Here is an 18,244-nt window from a genome sequence, read left to right as displayed (position 1 = left end):
TTATTTATAACAACAACAACAACAACAACAACAACAACAACAACAACAACAACAACAACAACAACAACAACAACAACAACAACAATAATAATAATAATAAATGTGTTTAAAAATATTTTAAAGTAAAAATTGAGTTTTGATTTTACTGATATTGATGTTTTTAAATTAAAAATTAGGGAATATGATAATGGATGATAATTATATTTATTAATTAATGTTTTTTATTATTTAAATTTGAAGATTAAATTAATTAAGGATTGTATTTAAAAAATTAAATTCTATAATAATTATATATATTACAACTATTTAATAAATTAAAAAATTAATAAATTCAATTTAAAATTGTCACTTGGCATAAATGTGATAGTTTGAGAATCTTATATGGTAATATCAAGGAAAAAATTTATCTGCTTCATATATATATATATATATATTAGGTGCCATAATTTATTAAAATAAGGATAATGTTAATATTTTCAAAAATTATTAAGATAATATAGTTAAAGAGTAGTTATAAAACAAGTAGATACTTACTTATGACTTATAATTTATTTTAAATAATTTTTTTTATAAGTCAAATCAAATACTAATTTATTTATAATTTTCTATTTATAAGTATATTTAACCGACTTATAAGTCAAATTAAAAATTTTCTTTAGTCTTCTCAAAATGATAAATAATTTTAGACAAAATAATATTTGAAAGGTAACAAATAAAAGTGGATTGACTGAGTACTTATTTAAAAAAAAATTAATAATTGAATTTGATTAAAATTAATAAAAAAAAGACTTTATAATTGACGGACGGATATCCCAACTAATTATTATTTTTATAATTTTGTTAAATTTTGAATTGAAGCCATGAAGCCGATGGGTGGCCATCTCAACTTGAATATCCATAGGAAAGGTTATCAAAGGGATTGATTAGGGCTTTCCTTTTCCAGAGTCCATATATTAGCAATAAAATTTTCATTTTTCTATTCTGACGACTGTTCTTTTTCTACAAGACCTCGCTTTCCCCTCTCCCTGTATTGACCTAAATAATAATTCAAGCTCATTTCGGAAAATTTAATTTAATGTGTTAATAATTTTCACAACAATGATAAAGATTTCATGATAAAGATGTGTATAGCATGTGCAGACATACGAGTAAAAACAACAAAATAATTTTAATGATATAATCTCATATTTACCAACTCTTAAAACATAAAATTAAATTGCAAGTTCTCTATAAATAATAAATGATAGTATGTTATAAATAACAAAACTAAAACTAAACTTTAATTTGGGAAAATATAACATTTTAATAAATAGAATTGGCATTCTGTATCATCAAGTTCCTCATTCGGTTCCTTTACTGTGAAGAGAACATGGCCATTTTACTCTTTGTATGGTGCCATTTAATAATGCTAATGCTATCCTAATTTTTTTTATACGTAATTTTTTTTTTAAAATGGCCAAAAATTAAAATCACTGTTGCCTTCTATCTTTGCAAAATGGACAAGGGAAAATAGATTAGTGTTGAAGCCATTAAAATCCATGCCTTGGTCTTCACGGCCACACTTTTCTCGATAGAAGCAAGTATTATAATGTATTTGTATATTTTTTTTGTTTTTTTTTTAATCCATTGGTAAGTGATGCTTCAAAAAATTTATACTATCTCTATTTATTTTTATTTGTTGCATTAATTTTTTTTTAAATTATATATATATATATATATATATATTAACCACATGCGCAATGCAAATTCAGTTTCTTAATTTTTTAAAAAATTAATATATAAAAAAAATATCTAATAATAATAAATATGGGAAACTGTGATGTAGAGCAACTGATATTTATATATATATATATATATATATATATATATATATATATATATATATATATATATATATATATATATATATATATTAACCACATGCGCAATGCAAATTCAGTTTCTTAATTTTTTAAAAAATTAATATATAAAAAAAATATCTAATAATAATAAATATGGGAAACTGTGATGTAGAGCAACTGATATTTAATTAAGATCAAAGAAAAAAGGTTGTAATTTGAAGTATTCTTGTTGTTTAAATTAACTTTGGAGTATAAAAATCTAATTTTTTTTGTTAGCATATAGTCCAACTCAATTATAAGAATTGAAGATAGAAAAATAAAAGTTCCATTAAAAAAAATGGTGAAAGAAGAGTGTTTGTTTGCTTCTTTGGTCTTCGGTCATCATGTCCTACAGACATTACAAACAAATAACTCATAATATACAAATTATTTTTCCTCTCTCCATTCGGATTATAAATACCAACTGGTTACTCTGATTTTTTAATAACTCAACTTTTCAACTTTAGCTTTCCACTTAAAGAGAATGGCTAGTCTACTATGGTTTGCTCACTTTCTCTCCTTCCTTTTGTTTCACTTGCGTTTCCAAGCTGGTTCTTCTCTACCTTTTTCTTTCAATTCCTCCTCTGCAGCCATGCCGTGCCAACATGACCAGAGTCTTGCCTTGGTCCAATTCATGAAAACCTTTTCTATTAGAAGTAATGCCTCTTCCTGGGATTTCCTTTACCCCAAGCCTTATCCCAAGACAGAGTCTTGGAAAGAGGGCACAGATTGCTGCTTGTGGGATGGGGTCACTTGCGAAATAGAAACAGGTAATGTAATTGGCCTTAACCTTTCTTCTAGCTTGCTCTATGGTACCATCCATTCTAATAATTCTCTTTTCCTCCTTCCTCATCTCCAAAAGCTTGACCTCTCCAATAATGACTTCAACCAATCTCAAATTGTGCCTCAATTTGGCCAGTTTTTGAATTTAAGGTATCTTAACCTAAATCACTCTGTTTTTGAGGGCCAAATTCCACTAGAAATTTCTTATCTGCCTGCTTTGGTTTCGCTTGATCTTTCTAAGAACCCTTATTTGATACTTGAAACCTTTATTTTTAACGAGCTTGTTCAAAACCTGACCCAGTTACAGCAATTGGACTTGAGTGAAATAAACATGTCCTTGGTCGGGTCTAGTTCCTTGATGAATTTGTCTTCTTCTTTGACATCTCTCAAACTCAGCGAATGCCAATTGCAAGGGAAATTCCCAGATATCAGTCATCTATCCAAGTTGGTTTTATTGGACCTCTCCTATAACAATTTTAGTGGTGAGATTCCATCCTCATTGGAAAATTTTAAACAGCTTGATACTTTATACCTTGACAACAACAATCTCAATGGTCAAATTCCATCCTTACTCGGAAGCCTTAAGGAACTCTCCTCATTGGACCTCTCCTATAACAATTTTAATGGTGAGATTCCCTCCTCATTTGAAAACCTTAAACAGCTTGACAGTTTGTACCTCTATAAAAACAATCTCAGTGGTCAAATTCCATCCTTGCTCGGAAGCCTTAAGGAACTCTCCTCATTGGACCTCTCCTATAACAATTTTAATGGTGAGATTCCCTCCTCATTTGAAAACCTTACACAGCTTTATTATTTGGACCTCTCCTGTAACAATTTTAATGGTGAGATTCCCTCCTCATTTGAAAACCTTAAACAGCTTTATTATTTGGACCTCGAAGACAACAATCTCAATGGTCAAATTCCATCCTCACTTGGAAGACTTAAGAAACTCTCCTCATTGTACCTCTCCTATAACAATTTTAATGGTGAGATTCCCTCCTCATTTGAAAACCTTAAACAGCTTCACAGTTTGTACCTCTATAAAAACAATCTCAGTGGTCAAATTCCTGTTAGAACCTAATTCAAACAGGATTGATTTAGTCTTCATAATATCCTTCAAGATTTTAGGGATAATAGGTTTTAAGGTTGTTGCATTTCAATTTTTAAAATAATGATCTAATCTTGACTAAGTGTTGAGATTTATGTGAGATTTTATTTTATTTAGTTAGACTTTTGCTATATAAATAGCACATTTAATAGTCTTTAAATTAAGAGAGTTATATAGATTGTTTCTTCCTATTCAATAAAAATGTTCTTTATTTTTCTACATTTATTTTTGTTCTAACAGTGGTATCAGAGCCTCAATGATCTTATGGGCAAATAAGAGAAAACTTTAAACACAAATTTATCATGGGTTATTGGAGAGAAGTGCTCCAAGAAAATTTGAAGTGCATCAATAATGAAGAGATTGGAGAGAAGTGCTCCAAGAAGATCAAAAGCAAAGGTTGGTGAGAAGTGCATCAACAAATGGTGAGAAGTGCACCAAAATTGTCAGTTGGAGAGAAGTGCTCTAACACACAAATTTGTCGACTGGAGAGAAGTGCTCCAAGACTCAAATTGCCAGATGGAGAGAAGTGCTCCATTCAAAAAAAAAAAATTATTTTAAGTCCATGTTTGAATTAAGGGAGAGAATGTTAGAACCTAATTCAAACAGGATTGATTTAGTCTTCATAATATCCTTCAAGATTTTAGGGATAATAGGTTTTAAGGTTGTTGCATTTCAATTTTTAAAATAATGATCTAATCTTGACTAAGTGTTGAGATTTATGTGGGATTTTATTTTATTTAGTTAGACTTTTGCTATATAAATAGCACATTTAATAGTCTTTAAATTAAGAGAGTTATATAGATTGTTTCTTCCTATTCAATAAAAATGTTCTTTATTTTTCTGCATTTATTTTTGTTCTAACAATTCCATCCTTACTTGGAAGCCTTAAGAAACTCTCCATATTGGACCTCTCCTATAACAATTTTAATGGTGAGATTCCCTCCTCATTTGAAAACCTTAAACAGCTTGACATTTTGTACCTCCACAAAAACAATCTCAGTGGTCAAATTCCATCCTCACTTGGAAGACTTAAGAAACTCTCCTCATTGTACCTCTCCTATAACAACTTTAATGGTGAGATTCCCTCCTCATTTGAAAACCTTAATGATGCATGCATTTTATATCATCATTTAGGAGTAATTTTTGCACATAATTTACCCTTATTCATAGCTATTATTTTAGATATTAGTATATATTTAGTCAATTTTACAATTTTCACATTTCTTAGTTTAATTTTTGGAATTTATTTGTTTTGTAGGTTAAATCTGGAGAAATTTGATGTATTTTGATCAGAGTAGCCATTTGGAGGAGATTAAAATCGAATTGCAAAAAAAAATTTTGAAGTTGAAAAAAAAAAAAAATGGCCGAGAGCGACACAACCCGCGACACAACTGACTCGGCTTATGTCGTTTTTACTGGAAAATTTTTTGACGTGGCATTTCCGTTACTCCAGCCTTTTTACCTCACTTTTTCTAGATCCTTCCCCCTTTTACCCATTCTAGAACAATCCCTTAGCCTATATAAAGACCCATTTTATCACTTTCTTAGGATATAGAGAGCATAGAGAGCAAGGGAGGCATTTTTAGAAAGATAGAAAGAGAGCAAGGGAGGCATTTTTAGAAAGATAGAAAGAGGGAAAGGGAGGAGCATCTTCTGCATCTTCTTCCAGCAGCAGCAAGGATCAAGTTTCTGCACTTTTCTGCAGAGATCCTGCTGCAAAATTTGCTGGGTTTTTCTACCCCTTTTAGCTTACATTTCCATTATTTCTTCATTTCTTCATTTGGGTTTGTCTTTAAACAATGATTTGTGAGTAGTTGATTGAGATTCTAGAGATGGGTTTGTAAATATTGATTTGTTTTGTGGTTTTGAACTGATTTAGCCATTTAAATGAAGATTGTTATATTTTGATTTATTGCTTGTGTGCTTATTTCCTTGCTTGATGAATGGGCCCTCATTAAGTTAAGTTTTAATCCTTAATAGATGGACTGAAAAGTGAATATTGGGGATGGATAATCTTGCAATAAACTTTATTTTCTTGGTGTTAGAAATAAGCTAAGAAGATTAAGGGGAACTGTCCAAAAATCAATTAGAGCATTAATTGGGTTTTTGTTAGATTTGAAATACCGTGAAAACAGGGTTTGATTTAATGAAAACCAATTTTGAGATGCTTGAAAAAAGGTTTCAAAAATTTAAGAATTGATTTACCTCAAAATTGAAATTCTCATGTGTTTGTATAAATAAGCGAAAAAAAACATTCAAACAATATTGAAAATCCAATCTCTAGAATCAATTTATTTTTCATTGAAATTAGATATAAATCCTCCAAACCTCATAAATAGCAATTTAAATTTAAATCCAATTTAAATCCAATTTCTATAATCACTTTATTTTTATTTTTATTGAATTTAGATTTAATTTCTCTCAATTTCATAAATAGATATTTCAAATTAATTTTTGGGTAATCTAGTTTAATTAATTTTAGTTAATTGATTGATCTAGTTTTAATTCCTCAAATACCAATTTTAATTCCAAATTTCATTTTACATCTTTAATTTTTGTCTTAATTTTAATTTTTAGATTTTATTTTTAATATCTTTTAATTTTTGTCATTCTAATTTGCTTATACTTTTATTTCCAATTTAAGCAAAATTCCTGTGGATCGATATCATTTTTAAAACTATACTACTGTGACCCGTGCACTTGCGGACACCGTATCAAGTTTTTGGCGCCGTTGCCGGGGAATTGTTTGTTTTTAAGTTGGATTTTAATTGTTTTAAGCTAATTAGAATTTTTATTTTCTTTTATTTTCACTATTGTTCCTTGTGTTTTTCAGGTACTTTTCTTGTTTATGAGACGATCGAAAAGCACAAGTGATACTGAATTGATGTTCAACCTGAAATTGAAAAATTACATCGAGCCAACAAAAAGGAGTACAAGAGAAGAAAAGAAGCAGAAAAAGAAGAACAACAAATATTTGAGCAAGAGGAGACAATAGAAAATATGGAGAATCAAAATAGAGCTATTGGTGGAAACAATGGAGCAAATGAGCAAAATGGGCAAAATGCTGTGGTTAATCAAAATGATCCTCAAAGAAGATCCATGTTAGACTATGCTTTTCCTAGATGTACTGATGTGAGAGATAACAGACCTATTATTGGAGCTAATCAATTTGAATTAAAAACTGGTCTTATTCAAATGGTTCAGAATTCACAATTTGGAGGTAGCCCACTTGAAAATCCTCATTCTCACTTGAAGAAATTTTTGATGATATGTGGTACACAAAGACAACCTGGAGTTTCTGATGAAGTTATTCGGCTCACATTATTTCCATTTTCTCTTCGGGATTCAGCATTGGAGTGGTATGACTCACTCCCACAAGCTATTATAGCTACACGGGAGCAATTTATCTCAAGCTTTTCTATCTCAATTTTTCCCACAGGAAAACTACTCATTTGAGGAATTTGATGGTAGCTTTTAAACCAAGAGATGATGAAACTTTGTATGAATCTTGGATGAGATTTAAGGAGCTTGAAAGGCAATGTCCTCATCATGAAATACCCAAATGGATGATTGTTGAATTTCTACACCAGAGTTACTCCAGCCATAAGAAACACAATTGATTCACAAGCAGGAGGAGATTTCATGAGAATGACAAGTGAAGAATGCTATGATCTATTAGAGAAGATTGCTCACAATACCCATTTATGGGGAAATCCTAGAGCACTTGAGCCAAAGAAAGCTGGGATCTATGAACTTGACTCAGTTAACTACATGAATGCAAAATTTGATCAGTTGACTCAGCTTCTTAGTGATTTTTGCACAAAGGCAACAACCTCAACTCCTACAACTATGCAACAAGTTGCCTTCACAAATGGAACTCAAAGTTGTGGAGTTAATTATTCTTCTTATGGTGATGATTATTTGCAAGAGCAAGCTGCTTATGCAGGAGGTTATCAACAAAAACCTATGGGAAATTCTTATTCTAATATGAACAACTCAACATGGAGACCACAAGCAACTTTTGCTCAACAAGGCCAAAGCTCAAATTATGCTCATAACCAGCAGTTTATGCGTGAGAACAAGCCTCAATTTCAGCCTCAATTTCAGCCCACAAGGCAGCCACCACCTGGATATCAAGCAAGAGCACAACAATCCCTTCCATCCCATGAATCGAAGCCGTCCTTGGAGAACATGATGGAGAAATTTTTTGCTGAACAAAGCAAGATGAATAGCAAATTGGAGGAAGAAATGCAACACATGAGACAAACCATGGATCAATTACAAGTCCACAACCGCATGTTGGAGACTCAATTGGCGCAACAAGCAAGCTCATCAGGAAGCAATTCCTATGGGAAACTACCTAGCCAACCACAAAACCCTCATGAACAATGTAAGTTGGTGACCTTGAGAAGTGGTAAGAAAGTAGGTCAAGAGAGTGAAAACAAGAGAGAAGAAAAAGAAAGCACAAAAGAAGAAAATTCAGTTGAGAGCAAGAAAAATGAAAAAGAAGAAGAAAGCAAAAGTGAGCAAGATGAGGGAGAGAAACCATACATCCCACCTGAACCTTACAAACCCACCCTTCCCTACCCTCAAAGATTCATCAAGCACAAACTAGACAAGCAATTTGGCAAGTTCCTTGAAGTGCTAAAAAAATTGTATATCAATGTGCCATTCACTGAGGCACTATCCCAAATGCCGAGTTATGCCAAGTTTTTGAAGGAGATTCTTTCCAACAAGAGAAGGCTAGAAGATTATGACACCATCAATTTGGGAGAGCAATGCAGTGCTATAATCCAGAAGAAGTTACCTCCCAAACTCAAAGATCCGGGTGTGTTTTCCATTCCTTGTCATATTGGTGATAACTGTGTGGCAAATGCCTTATGTGACCTTGGAGCTAGTGTCAGCCTAATGCCTCTTTCAATATATGAAAAATTGAATATGGGAGAGTTGAAGCCCACAAACATGTATCTCTCATTGGCTGACCGTTCAATTAAGTATCCGGAAGGCATTCTTGAAAATGTGCCTATCAAGGTTGGAAAATTTTACATTCCGGTGGACTTTGTCATTTTGGATATGGAAGAAGACACAAAAGTTCCTATCTTATTGGGAAGACCCTTTTTGGCAACAGCTGGTGCATTAATTGATGTAAAGGGTGAGCAATTGACACTTAGAGTGGGAGATGATCAAATGATATTCAACATCAATCCAGCCATGAAAAGAAAACATGAAGAAGTTGAGTCTTGTTTGCGGGTAGACATTATTGATGAGATTGTTCAAGAGCATTTCTGAAAAAGCTATCCACAAGACCCACTTGAAAATTGCTTAGTCCATGGTGGGAGCATTGATGATGATAACATGGCTATTTTTGCGCAATACTTGGAAAGCTCTCCACCACATCCTGAAGCCACAATTTTTCAACTTGAAGGAGTGCAAAATTTGGAGATCAAACCACCATCATTAAAGGTAGAGGATGCCCCAAAGGTAGATCTTAAACCTCTTCCTTCCAACCTCAGGTATGCTTTTCTTGGACCCAATGAAACATATCCTGTTATAATTAATGCATGTTTGACTAATATTGAGAATGACAAATTGTTGAGAGTATTGAGAGAATATAGAAGAGTTTTGGGTTATGCAATTGATGATATAAAGGAATTAGTCCAACGGTTTGTATGCATAGGATTTTCCTTGAGCCAAATAGTAAACCTTCCATTGAACATCAAAGAAGATTGAATCCTACAATGAAGGATGTTGTGAAAAAGGAAATCCTAAAATTACTAGTCTTTGGAATTATTTACCTATTTACGACGGTGAGTGGGTTAGTCTGTGCATGTTGTACCAAAGAAAGGTGGGGTGACAGTTGTTAAAAATGAAAATAATGAATTGATACCCACTAGAACTATTACAGGTTGGAGAATGTGCATAGACTATAGGAAGTTGAACAATGCCACAAGAAAAGACCATTTTCCTCTTCCTTTTATGGATCAAATGTTAGAGAGATTAGCCAAGCATTCATTCTTTTGTTACTTAGATGGATATTCTGGTTTCTTTCAAATTCCAATACATCATGATGACCAAGAAAAAACTACCTTTACATGTCCCTATGGCACCTTTGCATATCGAAGGATGCCATTCGGATTGTGTAATGCGCCTGGCACATTTCAAAGGTGCATGATGGCTATTTTGTCTGATTTTATTGAAGAAATTATGGAGGTCTTCATGGATGACTTTTCAGTATATGGAACTAATTTTGATTCATGCTTGACTAATTTGTCTAAAATCTTGCAGAGATGTGCTGATAATGATTTGGTGTTGAATTGGGAGAAATGCCACTTTATGGTCCAAGAGGGAATCGTTTTAGGGCATTTAATCTCAAAAAGGGGAATTGAAGTGGATAGAGCCAAAATAGAAATTATTGAAAAATGCCCCTCCAACCATTTGTCAAAGGAGTGCGGAGTTTCCTTGGACATCTTTGGGTTTTACGGCGATTTATTCAGGATTTTCTAAACTTGCTAAACCCTTAACAAATCTTTTGAATCATGATGTTAAATTTGATTTTAATCAAGATTGTATGGTTGCTTTTTGCAGGTTAAAGACGGCATTAACAATGACTCCTATCATGCAACCCCATTGGACTTTGCCATTGAAATTATGTGTGATGCAAGTGAGTTTCTTGTTGAGTGTCCTTGGCCAAAAGATAGAAAACCTTATGCCATTTACTATGCAAGCCGAACCCTTGATGAAGCTCAAGTCAATTACGCCACAACCGAAAAGGAGTTCCTTGCGGTAGTATTTGCACTCAATAAATTTCGTTCTTATTTGGTCAACTCAAAGGTAATTGTTTTCACCGATCATGCAAGAATAAAGTACTTAATGAGCAAGAAAGAAGCTAAATCTAGGTTGATTAGATGGATTTTATTACTTCAAGAATTTGATTTGGAAATAAGAGATAAAAAGGGTGTTGAGAATGTGGTGGTGATCACCTTTCTAGGATAAAAGCGAAAATAAAGATGATGAAATTGTGCCAATTGATGAATTTTTCATGAATGAGCGATTGTATGTGTTGAATTCGCACTTCCATGGTTTCTTGATATTGTGAATTTCTTGTCTTGTGGTGTCTTGCCACCTGATTTATCTTGGCAGAAAAGAAAAGATTCTTGCATGATGTTAAATTTTATTCTTGGAAGAACCGCTTTTGTTTAGGAGATGCAATGATGGAATAATTAGAAGATGTATACGGAGGAAGTAATGCATGATGTTATTTACCATTGTCATTCCTCTGAATATGGTGGTCATTTTAGTGTCTCAAAAACTGTTGAAAAAGTCTTGACATCAGGTTTCTATTGGCCTAAAATGTTTAAACATGTGAGAGACTTTGTAAGCAAGTGTGATAGGTGCCAAAGGGTAGGCAACATTTCCAAGAGAGATGAGATGCCCCAAGTCCATATTAGAAGTTGAATTATTTGATGTGTGGGAATTGATTTCATGGGGCCATTTCCATCTTCATATGGGAATAAATATATCTTGGTAGGGTGGACTATGTATCTAAATGGGTAGAAGCTATAGCTACACCTACCAATGATGCAAAAGTTGTGGTAAAATTTCTGAAAAAATTTGTTTTGACCAGGTTTGGTGCCCCACGTGCCATAATCAGTGATGGTGGTAGCCATTTTTGCAACCACCAATTTGAAAAGTTGATGAGAAAATATGGGGTAAAGCATAGGATTGCCACACCATATCACCCTCAAACAAATGGCCAAGTAGAAATCACAAATAGAGAAATCAAGCAAATCTTGGAGAAAACTGTCAATAAGTCCAGAAAAGATTGGTCCCTTAAATTAGATGACACTCTTTGGGCATATAGAACAGCATTTAAAACCCCATAGGAACTACACCTTATAGGTTAGTTTTTGGGAAATCATGCCATTTGCGTAGAATTAGAACACAAAGCTTATTGGGCCATTAGAGCAATCAATTTTGATTTGCAAGTCTTTGGACATAAAAGACTTTTGCAACTTGATGAATTAGAAGAATTGAGACTTGATGCTTATGAAAATGCTAGGATCTATAAAGAAATAACTAAAAAATGGCATGATAAGCATATCAAGAAAAAGGACTTAAAAGAAGGAGATTTGGTTCTCTTATTCAATTCAAGGTTAAAATTTTTCGGAAAATTAAAATCAAGGTGGTCAGTCCATTCAAAATTGTGAAAGTTTTACCTCATGGTGCTGTGGAAATTTTTGGTGAAAAATCTGGTAATTTCAAGGTAAATGGACAAAGGTTGAGGCATTATTTAGCCGGTGAGCCAATTGAGAAAATAGCAACTTGCTATCTTTCTCATTCTCTATGAAATTTTGAGTAAGTATGGTCAAGCTAAAGACCTAAACTTAGCATTTTTGTGCATAACTCCCAATTTTTCTTTCATTTGTTTTAAGTTTTTTTTTTATATACTCCTTATTCAGAGTTTAACATTGTTCTAATTTCCTTGTGCAGATGGGATACAATGCATTGCAAGCAAATGAGCATATAAAAAAAAAAAAAAAAAAAAAAAAAAAAACATTTCATGTGTTTAATTTCATTGCTTAATTACTTCATATTTTGAACTTATTTTGGTTGTGTTGTTTTTATTTTACTTGAACCATTTACTTATTCAGTTTTTTTTAGTTCCTCATAAAATACATTTTTCTTTTATATTTTTAGTACATTGCTCACTTGCTTTTATGTGCTACTTCGGATTTACACTTGATGGCTATATTTTTGAGCTTAACTTCCCTATTCCAAATTTTTGAGATTAATCGATTTAATTAATGGATTCCATTGCCTTTGTTTCTTTTGCAATGAGTGCGTGGTATCAAATTTTATCTAATTAAATTGGCTGCACTTCAATGAGGTAACAATTCTCATCTCAGCTTGTGTCACTGTCAACACAAGTTGTGCTATCGCTTATGCAACAGGGTAATAATTCTTTATGCACATATGATCTACCCATTTTCTGCACATTATCCCATTCCATGCACTCTTCTAACATTGAGGACAATGTTCATTCTGAGTATGGGGGAGAGGGTAAATTTTTTGCAAAAATTATTTTTCCTTTTTCATTTTCATATAGTGACACATTCATTACTACGTATATACACTTGCATATAGCCTCATATACTTAGTTACGCATACTTAGTTGCAATTAGGTTGACTATACATTTACACTCATGCATATCATTCACTCATTTAAAATTTTTGAATTTTTAAACGATCTTTGAATTCCATAAGCCACTTATTCAAGCAATCCAGCTTGCCTTTAGATGGTTAGTGGAATGAAAGTTCCAGCTGGGTACAAAGTCTTAAGCATTATTCTTTCTCTTACTTAATAGCTGAAAATTAATATATCAATTTAGGTATGCAGTGCTAGTTAGTTATTTTGAGTTTTGAGTGTCTGGATAAGCCTTTAAGGAAGAAAATGGTCATTGTCGTCTCACCATTCCTAGAACAAGCATCTTAGATCTTTCAAAGCGAAATTTTTAACTTGCATTTGATAAGAATATGATTTAGGCATTCCTTCATATTTTAAACCTCACATTTAGCCTTAACCTACCTCAATTTCATTTTAACCCTTGCAAACCCCTTGAACCTTAATCTCCTAATTTCTTTGGAACCCAAATCATTTACCTAGCCATTAAACCTAAACACTACCACCTATCTATGAGAATAGTATTTTAGCAATTAAGTGCATAAAAAAATGATAATGATATAAAAAAAAAAAAAAATAAAAAAAAATAAAATAAAAATAAAAAATCTCGGAGGATTGAAACATCTTGAAAAGTGCTAGAGTAATTGTCAAAAGTTGAAAAGGTCACCAAAATATCCCAAAGGTAATTTTGGGTGTGACATGAAATAGGGACACATACAAAATCAAAATAAAATAAAATAAAATAAGCATAAAAAAATAGTCCCTTTGTATAATCATTGTGATAGCACTTGAGATTCATTGTGAATTTCTTTCCTCTTGATATAAAAAAAAAAAAAAAAAAAAAATATTGGATGCACTTTGAGTTTCATGATTAATATTATTCTCATATTTTGTTTACCTTATTCCCTTTCTTTGTTAACCACAATTTTACCCTATTAGACCCCATTACAACCCTTAAAAAGACCTAATGATTCTTTGAAAAATGCTTGTTACATTAGTAGAGTTAGATCTTTTATGCTTGCATATGGGTTTGGCAATATAATCTTCCATACATTACTCACCATCTATTTGAGACACATTGGCTATCTATTTCATTTAGGTTTGTTTTGGCACAATTGACTCTTGTAGTTGGTTGGTATTTGTTGCTTGGGTTGATTGGTTAATTCTTAGCTATTCTGTAATAGTTGAGAGTGCTTGCTTCATTCTTTGTGCTTTTGCTGGTGGGAATTTGGAATGTTGGTGGCTAGAGGTAAGTTGGTGGTTTGGATTAGTGAATTTTGTGTTTTCAAAGACTGATTCTATTCCCTTCCAAATGAGTTTTAATGAAATTTTGCTTGAGGACAAGCAAGAGTTTGAGTATGGGGGAATTTGATGCATGCATTTTATATCATCATTTAGGAGTAATTTTTGCACATAATTTACCCTTATTCATAGCTATTATTTTAGATATTAGTATATATTTAGTCAATTTTACAATTTTCACATTTCTTAGTTTAATTTTTGGAATTTATTTGTTTTGTAGGTTAAATCTGGAGAAATTTGATGTATTTTGATCAGAGTAGCCATTTGGAGGAGATTAAAATCGAATTGCAAAAAAAAATTTTGAAGTTGAGAAAAAAAAAAATGGCCGAGAGCGACACAACCCGCGACACAACTGACTCGGCTTATGTCGTTTTTACTGGAAAATTTTTTGACGTGGCATTTCCGTTACTCCAGCCTTTTTACCTCACTTTTTCTAGATCCTTCCCCCTTTTACCCATTCTAGAACAATCCCTTAGCCTATATAAAGACCCATTTTATCACTTTCTTAGGATATAGAGAGCATAGAGAGCAAGGGAGGCATTTTTAGAAAGATAGAAAGAGAGCAAGGGAGGCATTTTTAGAAAGATAGAAAGAGGGAAAGGGAGGAGCATCTTCTGCATCTTCTTCCAAAGAAAGAAGAAGGATCAAGTTTCTGCACTTTTCTGCAGAGATCCTGCTGCAAAATTTGCTGGGTTTTTCTACCCCTTTTAGCTTACATTTCCATTATTTCTTCATTTCTTCATTTGGGTTTGTCTTTAAACAATGATTTGTGAGTAGTTGATTGAGATTCTAGAGATGGGTTTGTAAATATTGATTTGTTTTGTGGTTTTGAACTGATTTAGCCATTTAAATGAAGATTGTTATATTTTGATTTATTGCTTGTGTGCTTATTTCCTTGCTTGATGAATGGGCCCTCATTAAGTTAAGTTTTAATCCTTAATAGATGGACTGAAAAGTGAATATTGGGGATGGATAATCTTGCAATAAACTTTATTTTCTTGGTGTTAGAAATAAGCTAAGAAGATTAAGGGGAACTTTCCAAAAATCAATTAGAGCATTAATTGGGTTTTTGTTAGATTTGAAATACCGTGAAAACAGGGTTTGATTTAATGAAAACCAATTTTGAGATGCTTGAAAAAGGTTTCAAAAATTTAAGAATTGATTTCCCTCAAAATTGCAATTCTCATGTGTTTGGCTAAATTAGGGAAAAACCACATGCAAACAATATTGAAAATCCAATCTCTAGAATCAATTTATTTTTCATTGAAATTAGATATAAATCCTCCAAACCTCATAAATAGCAATTTAAATTTAAATCCAATTTAAATCCAATTTCTATAATCACTTTATTTTTATTTTTATTGAATTTAGATTTAATTTCTCTCAATTTCATAAATAGATATTTCAAATTAATTTTTGGGTAATCTAGTTTAATTAATTTTAGTTAATTGATTGATCTAGTTTTAATTCCTCAAATACCAATTTTAATTCCAAATTTCATTTTACATCTTTAATTTTTGTCTTAATTTTAATTTTTAGATTTTATTTTTAATATCTTTTAATTTTTGTCATTCTAATTTGCTTATACTTTTATTTCCAATTTAAGCACAATTCCCTGTGGGATCGATATCAATTTTTAAAACTATACTACTGTGACCCGTGCACTTGCGGACACCGTATCACTTAAACAGCTTGATACTTTATACCTTGACAACAACAATCTCAATGGTCAAATTCCATCCTTACTCGGAAGCCTTAAGGAACTCTCCTCATTGGACCTCTCCTATAACAATTTTAATGGTGAGATTCCCTCCTCATTTGAAAACATTAAACAGCTTGACAATTTGTACCTCCACAAAAACAATCTTAGTGGTCAAATTCCATCCTTACTTGGAAGCCTTGAGAAACTCTCCTCATTGGACCTCTCCTATAACAATTTTAATGGTGAGATTCCCTCCTCATTTGAAAACCTTAAACATCTTGTAATTTTGGACCTCAGCAACAACAATCTCAGTGGTTAAATTTCATCCTCACTTGCGAGGCTTAAAGACGTCTTATCATTGGATCTCTCTTATAACGAGTTTAAAGGTGAGATTCCTTCCTCATTTGAAAACCTTAAACAGTTTCAAATTTTGGAACTCCAAAACAACAATCTTAGTGGTCAAATTCCTTATTATTTTACAAACTTTAAACAATTTTACAGGTCCCATCCATTTCCAGGGAAGCAAGCTTTCAAGTCTGGTATACCTCGATTTATCCAATAACTTGTTACATGGCCCAATTCCAAGTTCAATTTTCAAACTTATGGACTTGAGAGTTCTCATTCTTTCATCCAACAAATTGATAGGAGAAGTCTCATCTGTAGTTTGCAATCTAAATTCTCTTGAAATTCTTGACTTGTCGAACAATAGTTTGAATAGCTTCATACCACAATGTTTGGGAAATTTCAGCAATAATCTTTCAGTATTGCACTTGGGCATGAACAAATTCCAAGGAACCATCCTTGAAACGTTTTCAATAGGCAGCAACTTGAGATATTTGAACTTCAATGGTAACCAATTGCAAGGGAGAATCCTACCTTCCATCTGCAATTGTATAAATTTGGAAATTTTAGATCTTGAAAACAATAATATAGATGACACATTCCCCCATTTTCTGGAAACACTTTCGAAGCTACAAATTCTAATTCTAAAATCCAATAAATTTCATGGTTTGGTGAAAGGGACTTCTGCCAATTATTCATTCTCAAAGCTGCGAATTTTTGACCTCTCCAACAACATGTTTAGCGGACCTCTACCTGCGGAGTATTTCAACAATTTCAAGGCAATGATGATCTTTGATTTGAATATGAAATACATGGGGGCGCCAAATCATTCTTCTTATGATTATTCTGTGAGTCTAACACTCAAAGGCTTAGAGATTGAGTTGGTGAAAATCCAAACGCTTCTTACATCCATTGATTTGTCGGGCAATAAATTCACAGGGGAGATCCCACAGTCAATTGGAAAACTTAAATCACTTAAGTTGCTCAACTTGTCTCACAATCAACTCACGGGCAATATTCAACCATCATTGGGGAATTTGAGCAATTTGGAATCTTTAGACCTCTCTTCAAATCTTCTTGTTGGAAGGATTCCAATGCAGCTGACATATTTGACATTTTTGGAAGTGTTTCGGGTTTCACATAATCAACTTGAAGGACCTATTCCGGAAGGAAAGCAGTTCAACACATTCGATAGCACTTCATATGAAGGAAATTTGGGATTGTGTGGATTTCCGCTAGAAAAATGTGACAGTGGGGAGAGGCAACAACCAACAGCATCAAAAGAAATTGATTCCAAGTCTAAAATTGGATTTGGATGGAAAGCTATATCGGCGGGGTATGGATGTGGAGTAATATTTGGTATTGCAATGGGATATGTTGTGTTTAAAACAAGAAAACGTACATGTTTTGTGAGGATGGTTGAAGGTGAAAGGCATCGAAAGCTTAAAAGATTTAGCAATTAATGTTCAAAGAGAAACTTTTCAATGTGACTGGTGTTTACAGGTATTATTTCGTGATATCTCTTGCTTTGCATATAATCTTAGGTTAATTAGCTTTCTTTTTTTTTTTTTTCTCTTTTTATATAAATATACTTAAATTGTTTTTTTAGGAAATAAATTATTCTTATTGTTAATTAGCACAATATTTGATCTTATATTGTTATAAGATTTTATCCATTTACTATGAATTTCTTACAATTCTTTTTTTTTCTTTATGAATTTTCCACCTTGTTAGGCAGATGAAGAACAAGTAAGAAGATGCGGCCAAATGAAGATACGGTCTTGGATGCATAGCACATGTGAATGTGGGGGCAAATCTAGCACAATTGTTCTATCATGTATAAATTTATCTTGTTATGCTTCTCTCTTTGTCTTTGTTTTCTACATATATAAGTTTTCTTCGATAAAGAAAGTTTTTGTATATCTAAAATTGGGAGTTGGTGTGAC

The 18,244-nt window shown here is 32.4% G+C and overlaps 2 protein-coding genes, 2 long non-coding RNA genes and 1 other non-coding gene across 5 annotated transcripts; 4 read left to right on the top strand and 1 right to left on the bottom strand.

The window, feature by feature from the left end:
• Positions 1 to 2,364: 2,364 nt before the first annotated feature.
• Positions 2,365 to 3,744, top strand: LOC131173026 (receptor-like protein 9DC1). Its single transcript, XM_058134678.1, has one exon. It carries the CDS (start codon positions 2,365 to 2,367, stop codon positions 3,742 to 3,744), a length of 1,380 nt encoding a protein of 459 aa, XP_057990661.1.
• Positions 3,745 to 4,877: 1,133 nt separating this feature from the next.
• LOC131172555 (uncharacterized) lies at positions 4,878 to 5,683 on the top strand. Its single transcript, XR_009143082.1, has 2 exons — positions 4,878 to 4,907; positions 5,030 to 5,683. It is a non-coding gene; the product is annotated as an uncharacterized LOC131172555 (long non-coding RNA).
• A 1,537-nt stretch (positions 5,684 to 7,220) lies between these two features.
• LOC131173602 (small nucleolar RNA R71) lies at positions 7,221 to 7,327 on the bottom strand. Its single transcript, XR_009143915.1, has one exon. It is a non-coding gene; the product is annotated as a small nucleolar RNA R71 (small nucleolar RNA).
• Positions 7,328 to 13,528: 6,201 nt separating this feature from the next.
• LOC131172554 (uncharacterized) lies at positions 13,529 to 14,722 on the top strand. The gene is made up of 2 exons (XR_009143081.1): positions 13,529 to 14,352; positions 14,475 to 14,722. It is a non-coding gene; the product is annotated as an uncharacterized LOC131172554 (long non-coding RNA).
• Positions 14,723 to 16,558: 1,836 nt separating this feature from the next.
• Positions 16,559 to 17,761, top strand: LOC131173025 (receptor-like protein 33). Its single transcript, XM_058134677.1, has one exon. It carries the CDS (start codon positions 16,559 to 16,561, stop codon positions 17,759 to 17,761), a length of 1,203 nt encoding a protein of 400 aa, XP_057990660.1.
• Positions 17,762 to 18,244: the final 483 nt, after the last annotated feature.

The sequence above is a fragment of the Hevea brasiliensis genome, chromosome 14, assembly GCF_030052815.1.
Source record: "Hevea brasiliensis isolate MT/VB/25A 57/8 chromosome 14, ASM3005281v1, whole genome shotgun sequence".
Taxonomy (NCBI): domain Eukaryota; kingdom Viridiplantae; phylum Streptophyta; class Magnoliopsida; order Malpighiales; family Euphorbiaceae; genus Hevea; species Hevea brasiliensis.
This window is presented reverse-complemented; position numbering and strand designations above follow the sequence as displayed.

Excerpts from the sequence above, each read along its gene's own strand:
- LOC131173026 (XM_058134678.1), top strand. The coding sequence starts at position 2,365 with ATGGCTAGTCTACTATGGTTTGCTCACTTTCTCTCCTTCCTTTTGTTT.
- LOC131173025 (XM_058134677.1), top strand. The coding sequence starts at position 16,559 with ATGGACTTGAGAGTTCTCATTCTTTCATCCAACAAATTGATAGGAGAA.